General features: G+C 41.6%; 1 protein-coding gene across 3 annotated transcripts in view; it reads right to left on the bottom strand.

The window, feature by feature from the left end:
- Positions 1 to 467: 467 nt before the first annotated feature.
- Cfi (complement factor I) overlaps positions 468 to 11,375 on the bottom strand; it is a 29,182-nt gene continuing 18,274 nt past the window's right edge. For 2 of the 3 annotated variants that reach the window (XM_050135238.1, XM_050135311.1), the window contains exons 7-14: positions 10,152 to 10,178; positions 9,947 to 10,006; positions 8,333 to 8,380; positions 5,744 to 5,847; positions 5,485 to 5,588; positions 2,631 to 2,908; positions 1,186 to 1,290; positions 468 to 871 (exon numbers count right to left, since the gene is read on the bottom strand). In XM_050135238.1, coding sequence (XP_049991195.1) covers positions 654 to 871; positions 1,186 to 1,290; positions 2,631 to 2,908; positions 5,485 to 5,588; positions 5,744 to 5,847; positions 8,333 to 8,380; positions 9,947 to 10,006; positions 10,152 to 10,178 — 944 coding nt within the window. In that variant the 3' untranslated portion in view covers positions 468 to 653. The remainder of the gene's footprint in view (positions 872 to 1,185; positions 1,291 to 2,630; positions 2,909 to 5,484; positions 5,589 to 5,743; positions 5,848 to 8,332; positions 8,381 to 9,946; positions 10,007 to 10,151; positions 10,179 to 11,375) is intronic. The other variant, XM_050135393.1, reaches the window with a different exon arrangement.

Genomic DNA, 11,375 nt, shown 5'->3' with positions numbered 1-11,375 from the left:
GGTTTCAAGTCACTGCAGAAGGGTTCTGAGCCTGCAGCCTCTGTCACTTTTATTTATTTATTTAATTGAGCTATACATTTTTCTCTACTCCCCTCCCTCTTCTCTCCCCTTCGACCCTCTCCCACGGTCCCCATGCTCCCAATTTACTCAGGAGATCTTGTCTTTTTCTACTTCCCATGTAGGTTAGATCCATGTATGTGTCTCTTAGAGTCCTCATTGTTGTCTAGGTTCTCTGGGATCGTGAATTGTAAGCTGGTTTCTCTTCGTTTAATTCATAGGTGACAGATTGGAGCTTGAACAACCTTGTGTGATTTCAGTATCACTTGAACTGTCTCAGCCTTTACTGTAGTTAAAACATCATTTTTGCCTGAAAAGCTAATCTAGTCACACTTTCTATAAATAAAATGTGTAGGTCGCAGGTGTAGCTGAGTAGTACTAACTCTGAAGAACAAACAAAAAAACAATCCTTGTATGCTAAAGCAGATGTTTATTGTATTACCCAACAGAATTCTAAAATGACATAAACTTTGAAGAAGTCTTTCGAATTGGCCGGTAAGGCTTGCTTCTTGCTAGCTCTGAGAACTAATTACACAGTTTCATTTTAATTAAAACACGACTCCTGAATTAGTAAATGTAGAGAAGAGGCCATAGCTTCAGACATTGTGTTGAGAAATAAGGGATCTTCCCACATGATTGCTAATCCAGTCAAAATAATTAGCTACTCTGGTGTAAACACCTGGAAATTCTGGCTTTCCACAGTTTTCACCCCAGCTCACAATGCCCCAAACATAAGTCACATTGTTGACATCCTGGCAGACCAAGGGACCACCAGAGTCCCCTTTGCAGGCATCGATGGACCCATCATCGGTACCTAAGAAAGAAAACCACAGTTCCTTCCATTTGTCAGGGCCACCGTGACTCTTTGTGCCTCTCACGCTGATGCATGGAGAGACTTCCCTGACAGGAAATAGCGGGCTGCCCCAGCATCCCTCTTGGAACTGCGGATTGAGATGCAGCATGGGAAATAAATAATTTGTAAACCTTCTGTTTGCTTCCCCAAGTTAGCATAGTCCTCCCGCTTGGCGTCTGTACCTGACAGCATTGTGTGAGGAGACCCAGTTGTAAGCTGGAAGTGTCAAGCAGACTGATACAGTGCGTAGCCCAGGTCACCCACTTGGCACTTACCCGCACACTGCATTTCTTTCTCATGGTAGCGGTTTCCGTAAAACTTCGAACAGTTGCCTATCAGCTTAACTTGGCCCCACCTAAGTGAGTAGACTTTTTGGTTATCTACACAAAGTGAGAAAACAGACATTTAGGAGCCACAAATGAGAAATCTAAACAAAAGTGGTTATAGCTTAGTAAAACACTAAGAAGATCCATGAAAATACATTACTAATGACTACATATATTAATAACTGAGGATACTTCCTTAGCATTTTTATGTCATATTCTCTTCATAGCCTTAGTTTCTGCAATTATATGTCATATTCTCTTCATAGCCTTAGTTTCTGCAATTATCTTTCTAGATTTCAATGAACAGTGAGGGAAGATGCCTAAAATCATAGTCAGTTAGTAAAGAGCGAATCCTTGTGTGCAGTCCCAACCTATTGCTGGGTTCGGTAGAGGCATCGCAGAGATGACAGTGATGGGCCTATCTCGTGCACATCCTTGATATCTTTTCTTACAGCTAGCAATTTCCTTGAAATTACTATCGGAGAGAAAGCAGCCACGGAGAGGTTAGAAGCTGAAGCTGTCAGTGTGTACATGTTTCTGTGCTTGAGGAAGTAAGTGCATATTTAAGTGCTCTGAGGCAGTGAACAGGGAGCTAGAATTCCGTCACATTTAAGTGAGAGTTTGCGGACCTGAACACCCTTGGTCTGTGGGAAGAGAAGGGCCAAGTACTCCTTCCTGATGGGCCGTGGAGGAAGAGACACATAAGCACACAGGGAAAATGGATGGGGTGGGCAGTGAGACTTTGTCCCATCTCCCCTCTTCTGTTTTCCAGCACACAGCAGTTTCATGGTGGAGTTTTTCATTATCCGCTTACTCACTACCCAGACTTCCAAGAGCTCAGGGCTTAGGTCCTCCTCCATTCCTCACCAGCATCCAGAATCTTCTTACACAACGTTGTTGCATAATAAATACTTAATGTAATTAGTGACTGCATAAAATCACAGTAATTTAATTACAAACATCTTGCAAATGTCTGATGTCCAATTACCCCCTTGCCTGTGTCTTGCAGGAGGTCCATTTGAGATAAAACTGTTTAATACCTCTTTAGGTCAAAAATGAAGCAAATCTTATAGGCCTCAAGGCTGGCCTTGAACTCCTGATCCTCCTGCTTCTCCTTCTGGAATTATAGGTGTGCCCTATCACAAGACCACACTTGGTTTCTTGTTTTCAGTTCTGGGGATCAAACCCAGGAACTTGCCCATGCTAGACAAGTGCTCTAGAATCAAGTGACAGCTCCCGTCTCATGTGGTCCTTCTGACAGTGGCGTTATGAGCCCATCAGGCAGCCCTTCCTGGATGGGTACTCACTTTCCTGTACCTAATATTTCTCTGAGTACTAGAGTGGCGTCCACACATTTCCAACCCCAGTTCCACCCCCAGAGGTAAAGCATATACCTTTCTCTCGACCCCATCCAGAGATGATGCATTTGTGATTCGGCTGGAATAGATACGGAGACCATGGGACACAGGCAGGGACAGAATGAGGGAGCTCACACTCTTTCTTGCCCGGAGATTTTTTCATTTCAATCAAAGCTATGTCGTTTTGGTAGGTGCGTCCATTATAGTTTTCATGAATAATCACTCTGTTCACTTTCTGAACTTTCAACTGAGAGTTAAGTTTCTGCCAGTCTAATAATGCCGACCATACTTGGTAATGCTGATATCTGCTGGGTCTGTCAGAGAAAGCAAAGGGAAATGACATATAGCAAGAAAAAGGTATGGATATATTCTTCCGTTGGAAGGATGATTTTCAGTTTCTGAATGTTTTTATCCTTGTTGATATGAAGCTATATAAAATTAAATTTAGTTAGGGCAGGGTTTGCTGTGTGGTAAATGGAGAGAGTGATTATTTTCCAACTGTTCCTAGGATCTCATTATCCAACCTTTCCAAAGAATGAAGTACATCACCAAATGGATTGTCCATAAGCAAAAAAACTTGAACATTTATACCATCTTCTTAAAGTATATATAGCATACAGGGAACAGAATTGATCTTCCTATAACAACTCAGCCAATCCCAGTAGAGTTCAACAGCAATGTTCTAGGAGATAATGTGATATTTAGATGTTTTTATTTATACCTAAGTGTTCCAAGAGTGCTGCCATCCTCATTATTTTTGGGTTGTATCATAGGCTTAGGGATCATAAATATTTCTTGAAGATTAGCTCTGTTTATACGGCTTACTGGGTGCATATATAGTGTTTACCAACTGCATAGACAAGGTGTTGTCCTGGGCACCGGGGTGCAGAAGTTAGCAAAAGCATCCAGAAAACATGCATCACCAAGTGGGTGATCACAACAATGATGAGGTTTATTCTGCAAGAAGGGAAAGGAGTGGACAGGAAAAAAAAAAAAAAAAAAAAAACACCTTTAAAATTTACTGGGAGGGCTTTGACTGAGGGCCTTCCAGAGAGTTCCATAAGGAGATAAAGGGTTGACTTGAGATCTGAGTAAAGAGGAGAATTCACTAGATAAGAGAGTCAAGGGAGATCATTTCAGGCAAGGAAAGCGTGCATGAAGGTCCCTTCACAGAAGGGAGCAATTGCTTTGGAGCGTCTGAAGAAGCCAGCCCCGAGGAGGCGGATCCACGGGCAGGGGGTGGAGCTGTGTGTGCAGTGGGCAGAGACTGGTGAGGGAGAGGAAGGCCAAATCACTTAAGGAGGGCTTAGAAGATTTCTGTGGGTGACATTTTGTTTAGATGCTTATCTAAAGAAGACTGCAAAGCCCTTGAATTGACGCGAGGCTACACAGTGGAGAACAGACTGGCAGGGCAGCGGATCAGAGGATAGACAGACTACGCGGTTAGAGCAATTAGAGGCAAGTCATGTGATCCAGACGGCAAGTAGAAGCAGGGTGATAGTGAAGGAGATAAGGTTTGAGAAGTGAGCAGTGGAAAATTAACGTTAAGAATGCCTGTGCCTGAAGGCTGAGAGCGTGAAATAGGAGGATTCTTAGATTTCCAACTGTGCTAACCACATAAACAGTGTTTCTTAAGACAAGCCGAGGTGAGACTCCTGAGCCCTGTCCTTTTGCTAGTAATGCTGGCTTGTCAATCAATACCTTTGGAGGACTGCAATCCCATCACTATTATGGGCAGAATTTTATCTGGTGCACTGTGGATGTCCTGAGCCCCACTGGGACTGTATTTGAAGACAGTGCTTTTAATTGGGTAATGAGGGTTTAATGAGGTCGTAAGGGATGTCCTATTAATCCAGGGGTCTTCATGAGGGAAAAGAGAAGTCTCAGGCTGTATGTGCACAGAGGAGAGGGTACTGAAGGGCACAGTGGGAAAGGAGCACATACAAGCCAAGAGAAACTCCAGGAACTCTGAGGGCTGCGCATCGGTCTTGGACTCCCAGCCTCCAGAATGGTAAGAAAGTGAATCTGTGCTTCTAAAGCCAACTGGTCTGGGGTGTTTGTCGGCAAACTAATACAGCCTTTCACAATGCTCCTCGTAGAACCTGTGCCCGACTTGTACTTCTCACTTGTCACACACAAACCTGAAGCCACCTTATGCCTACCCTGTTTCTCTGTCCTCAGAATTAGAAAACCCTACCAAAGGGGTCCACGGTGTGACTGGCCTTCCTCTGACTCTCTGTGTGATGGTTCTTTAGTGGCTGCACGTCTGTCAGAGATGGCCGGCTGCACTTCAGGGGTCTTCCCATTAGCAACACGAATGGAATGCTACCCCACCTGACACAGTGCCTTGGTTTTCAAAGCAGCTTTACATGTGTAAATAATTATTACATGTGTAAATAATTTATCCAGGCTCAGTGAGCCAGCCAATGAGGGGTCAGTATATCAGATAAATAGCATTGAGCTTTGGACATTTTCTTTATTGCCTAAAATACATATTAAATTCATTTAAGGGTATGTGGATTGGAAAAAGTCATCTGTGGTTGTGGACTAATGACCTTGTTAAGGAAAGGTCAGAGGGGATGCCAGGTTACCGTCACCCCTTAGCCCTAAAACTCATAAACTCAGTCATAAACTCTTCTGAACAGTTTCATCCTAGCACAAACAAATAAGCCAAATAAAGTCATTCGGTATCTAAGCTCTGTCCTCACCAGGACACAATAGGTTCTGAGGGACTGGTCCCTACAGCCCAGGTCATGAATACCTGAAAAATACCTCCTGATAACAGAGTAGAATGATTTCTCATATAAGCTTGTATCTATCACCCATCACCATCTCTATCATTTGTTTCTCATGTTTCAAGAAATCTAAAACACACCGAAGATGTTTTTACCTGACACAGTGTGCAGCAGTCAGAACCCAGCAGCCGCCGATATAAATTCCCCCACAGGTGATTCTCTGGCCGTCCTTGATTGCCACCTGCCACGGGAAGTCTCCCTGTGAGAGACGTGTGTAGTTACTGCCTTCCTACTGGATGGTGTCACCAACAGGCAGCCCCAGGACATGTCCCTTGGTGAGCACACCGTGCCCTCGCTTTTGTCTGACTCAGGCCGGTCCTTGGAGGAGGAACTGAGATTTTCATGCAGCCTTACCACCTTTGCTGGCTCCCCTCCGACCACTCTTTTCCTTCGGGTGTGTGTGTTCTTTTTGACTCCACAGGACAGTTTAGGTAACAAGGACCTCAGCCGTTGTCTTTCTTCAGGAAAGGAAGGGATTGTATCATTATTTTCCTGAAACCATTATCTTGTGAATAAAGTCTTGGTTCATTCTCTCTCTCTCTCTCTCTCTCTCTCTCTCTCTCTCTCTCTCTCTCTGTGTGTGTGTGTGTGTGTGTGTGTGTGTGTGAGAGAGAGAGAGAGAGAGAGAGAGAGAGAGAGAGAGAGAGAGAGAGAGAGAGAGAAATGTTTATACAGGTGCTCTATTTGAGACTAGAGGTCAAACATCAGATACCTTCCTCAATCACTTTCAACCCCATCTTTTGAGACAGTCCCTCACTAAACCTGAGATTCACTAATTGGCTGGGCTGGCTGGCCAGTGAGCTCCAATGATCTGCCCGCCTCTTTCACCCCTGCACTGCAATTACAGACATGGACCACCACCGGACTTTTTACATGGGTGTTGGGCTCTGAACTCAGGTTGCTCTACTTGTGAATAGATTATATATGTAATATATGCATACATAGCATATAGTATATGTGTGATGGTGCAAATATATTACATAGTATATATGTAATAGTGCATACATATTATTTAGTATGTATGTAATACATGCATGCATAGCATATAGCATATATATAATACGTGCATACATAGTTTATAGTATATATGTAATAGTGTATACATGTTATATAGTATATATGTAATATGTGCATGCATAGTATATAGTGCATATGTGATAGTGCACACATATTATATAGTCTATATGTAATGCATACATATTGTATAGTATATAAGTAATATATGCATGCATATTATATAGTAGATATGTAATGTGTGTATACATATTATATAGTTTGTATAGCAGGCCACATTCATTAGTAAGTAGTTTTGGGGATTAAACTGTACTGTTCACCTTTTGGGGAAATTCTAGCTTAGCATTAAAATTGACTTGATTCTCCAAAGTTATTCTGTCTAACAGTGACCTTGGGATGATAGATGAGAGATGCCACGTGTCCGGGAATGACAACGGTGAGAACTCAGGGTGGGTGGGTGTCTCATTTGGAACGCATCAGAACGAGCTTATGATATAGAGCAATGTATCTTTCACTGCTGTGATTTTCACTTTCTGAAAAAGTCTCTTTTCAACAATATGCTAGCTTTATGACAGCAAGTACTTTGTGTACGGACCCATACAGAGCATCACATATATATTGTGTCTCCATGTGTAATTAGTATGATAATTTGTCACAATATATATTAATCCAGAGAGGCCATACGCCAGGGACCCTGGATGATTGGGTCAGCAGGCCTCACCTTACATTTGCTTCCCTCCTAGGTGATGGGTATGTGTGATGTATTTGCCACCAAGAAGCCACGGCCCAGTAAGGCTCAAGACATGAAGTTGCAAGAGAATGCATAAGAAAGGAAGAAAATGGGAGTATAAAGATGTTTTCTTTATTCTTTCTCTGTATTTTCCATGTCATGAAAAGGTAAAAAAAAAATTAGCTACTTTGAATGACATTTCGTATTGATGGTAACTATTTTGATCATATCAACAGGAGGTAGGGTCCCAAAGAAGAGAAGCTGTGAATGAATATGGAGAGATTTACTTTGGTAAAATCTCTCACCGACCCTACAAACTGGGTTGAGGGAAGAGTGTAATGATCTCAAGTTTATGTTTAGACTCTCAGAATTAGAGATCCTCATTCGCTGAAGCCTGTGAAAGGACAGATGGAATCTGAAAACAGATGCTGTCTTCAGTAGACACAAATGGGGTGTGTGTGTGTGTGTGTGTGAAAATCCCTCTTGCCTGGCCTCTGTAGATTGGAGATATAAATCCTGTACTCGGTCGTTTATTTAGAAAGTTGTTTACTAATTTGAGGCCCTGGAAATTAGAAGATGACATCACATGAATTTCATTTTAAAATCTCCCCAAACAACTGGTAGATAATAATTAAGGTGAGGGGGTGATATGATTAGTTAATAAAAAAAATGGAGCCAGGATGGAAAGTCAGTCTCACTAGCTTGAATAAATCACTGCTGTCTTGGGAGCGTCTGTCTAACTCAGTTTGGCTCTTGGTGCACAGCTGCCCAGTGTACAGAGTGTCAGAGACGTCTGGTTAGAACCGGAGAAAGGACACGACTATCTTCCATCTCAGAAGATGGACTGTATGTCCTGCTTGAAATCAAGTTATTTCTGACAAAAATAAACTGGCAAAGCTCTTCTCTGTCAGGAGACACTTTCTGTAGAACTATCGTAATGTTTTATTTCAGAATCAGTCATTTGAGCTGACTTGGCTTTAAAAAGCAATTCTCAAGAATAATATGAGTTTGCTTTTTTAAAAGGCCATGGGGAAGTAGAAAGTTACATTTTTTTAAACTGAAACCTATATCAAAGTTAATTTTTGCTTGAATTGATTATATATGTAATATACATATATATATTACATAGCATGTGTATATATTATACATTATATATGTGACTAAAATGCTAGTTGAAACTAGAAAAAATGTTAACTCACCTGCATCCATATCAGCAGTCAAAATTTCTATTTCTTCAGTTTCTTCTCCTGTGATAAAAGAACAGAAAATCCACGTAGTTAATGTTACATCTCTAGAGAGAATCTGATCATTAAAGTGACATAATGCTGAGAATTTTAAATGTTGCCCTCTTCTTTTCAGAGATAAACTTCCCCAAGCATGTCATCTGGTCTCTGTCCTATCGCTGAGCAACTGAACAGACGCAGATGAACCCTGTAGAAATCCCTGCTGGTGAGGGGTGTCTGTTGGTGCAACTGAGTGACAAGACTCATGTTCTGCAGACAAAACACTCAGATCAGGAGAGAGCTTCCCCTTCTGCTCTCTCATCTTAGCTCTTTACACGAGGAAGAGAACAGCCCTGACCCAGGAGTTTGGATGGGCGTTAAAAAGGCTGTCCTACCTTGTACATCACACGGTGCCTCCCTCAGGGGCCATGAACCTAGAGATATCTTCATGGTTTTCCCGTAGGAATGACTAGCGAGCATTATGATCTGGGGTGCAAAAATCTGAAGAAGATGTTTATTACAGTGTGCTGGTGGGCTGGCAGTCCACTGCTCAAAAGATTGGGTAAATTGGAAAGCGGAGCCTGCACTGTATGTAGCAGCTAGAAGCAACAGAGTAGATGAACACACAGCAACTCAAACAGAGCCTTTGCATGCGTTGCTTTGGGAAAGGAGAGATACAGGAAACATAAGCTCTACAACATAAGGAAAGATGTGTGATCACCAGATTGCAGTGTGCACTGGAGAAGGAAGCACACAAGCAAAATGACACGTACGTTCAGCCCCACTAGAATGATTGGTGGGAAAATGGGAAGTAGGGATAAGAGATAAGCAGACCGGCCTAGAAAGAACAAGTCATGATCACATAAAAGGCCTGGGCAGTATCAAGAATTCACCCCCGGCCTGTGTCACTGATGTCTGAAATTAGCAAAGGAAGAAGGCAAGGAGGGGGAAAAAGGAGAAGAGGAGGAATAAATGAGGGCCGGACAACAGCTTCCGAGAGGCGGAAATGACAAATGAGATGGAACTCGAGGTGTTAACTGAGAATTGACACTTAGGGCAAGGGTTGATTCTGAGATGGCTCATCCCCAGGAATCCTAAGAAATTCTAAGGAAAAGCATGAGCTTATGGCATTATGTGTGTTGGAGGCTTGAGTCATTTTATACAAATAACTAAACAAAGAATGTGGGGGGGGGGTAGGGATGGGGGGTGAGGCAGGAGAATCTACTAAAACTTTGTTTGAAAATGTCATTATAACTAACATTTTATATGCTATTTTTATAATTGTTCCCAAAGAGCTCAAGGATTCAGGAATGCCTGACCTATAAAATAAATACCAAAATATGAACTGTTATATATTTCTTCTAGTGGCAGCTTCTTTAAAAGCTTGATTTTGAGGGGAAAAGAGACAAGAAAGGTATTGAGTACAGGCACCAAGTGCAGGGAGGCACCCACTGTGTGGGGGTTTTCTCCCCATTGGTGGGACTGAAAGCCAATCATAGTGAAGAAAGACTATGCTAGCTAAACTAATGATTGCTTATCCCTGCTCATATCATACTCAGTTCATATGAAATACAGGAAGACAGTTATCACCTGTTTTTGCAGGGTCCCAAGATTCTAATGAAAAATTGCCTGGATTTGAGCGTGCAAGGCCTGAAGGAAAACAAAACACAAAAGCCGAGTCTTAGCACAGTGAAGAATAACTTTTAACTGGGGGGAAAATAAACCCCACACCATGTTATTACACACATACTCCAAACTAGAATTATAAAGTTTTTTTTATTAAAAATGGACTTACCTTCATGAATTTGAGGATGTCTGGCTTCTAAAAACAAAACAAAGCTTAGCATGAAGAGATTATTTTTATTTAAGTAAAAAAGATACAAATCATTACTATTCCAGAAACAATGTAACAATGTAACAAAGGGTTAAAAAAGAAACCAAGTAGCATGCCACTTTATCTTAACGTTAGTTCTAATAAGATTTTTATCTTACATTTAAACACATAATAGGTTCACGCCAGCAAGAGAATTGTTTTAAGCTTAAAAAGAGATTAGGATTTTAGATACACCTGCACAATACTAAAAAGGAAACCTACTGTACAATTATATGAAGTTATAATTATTTTTAACTTTAGCTGACAAAGGGGCGTATCCTGGTTGGTTTTAGTCAACTTGACACAAACTGAGATTTTTTTGGGAGGGGGGAATTTTAATAGAGAAAATGCCTCCGGGAGATTGACCTGTAGTGTAGGCAAGTCTATGGGTATTTCCTTGATGTGGGAAGGCCAGTCCACTAAAAGCAGTGCCACCCTTGGGCAGGTGGTCCTGGGTTATAAGACAACAGGCTAAGCTAACCATAGAGAGCAAGCCACACAAAGCATGCCACTAAGCAACATTCTTCAAGGATTTCTTCAGTTCTTGCCTTTGGGCTTCTGCCTTGACTTTCCTCACTGATAAAGTGTGACCCAAGAGTTTGTAGGGTGGAGTTAACCTTTTCCTTTCCAAGTCGTTTTTGGTCATGGTATTTTTATCATAGCAATAGAAACTCCAACTATGACAGGGAACTTGTAGGAGGTAAAGGCAATCCAGAGACGATACAAACTTGCTTTGATTCAGTGATTTTGATCTGACCCCCTAATAGTCAGTAAGCATATTAGTTATATATCTCTGCTCTCTGGCTCATTCTCTAAAAGGGAAACAATTAGAACCATTTCTGGAATTTTGGCACTCATCCCAAAGTAAGGCAATTGAAGTAACAATGATATTTTACTAAGTATATAATATATACATATATATATTAAAAATGTGTAGGAAAATAAACTTTTTATTTTTTATTTTTTTTAAAATATTTATTATGTATACAATATTCTGCCTGTGTGTATGTCTGCAGGGCAGAAGAGGGCACCAGACCTCATTACAGATGGTTGTGAGCCACCATGTGGTTGCCGGGAATTGAACTCAGGACCTTTGGAAGAGCAGGCAGTGCTCTTAACCACTGAGCCATCTCTCCAGCCCCTAAA

The sequence above is a fragment of the Alexandromys fortis genome, unplaced genomic scaffold (assembly GCF_014885135.2).
Source record: "Alexandromys fortis isolate MF-2015 unplaced genomic scaffold, M_Fortis_MF-2015_v1.1 scaffold_19, whole genome shotgun sequence".
Classification (NCBI taxonomy): Eukaryota; Metazoa; Chordata; class Mammalia; order Rodentia; family Cricetidae; genus Alexandromys; species Alexandromys fortis.
Note: the sequence above shows the minus strand (reverse complement) of the source record. Positions and strands in the feature narration are given on the sequence as shown.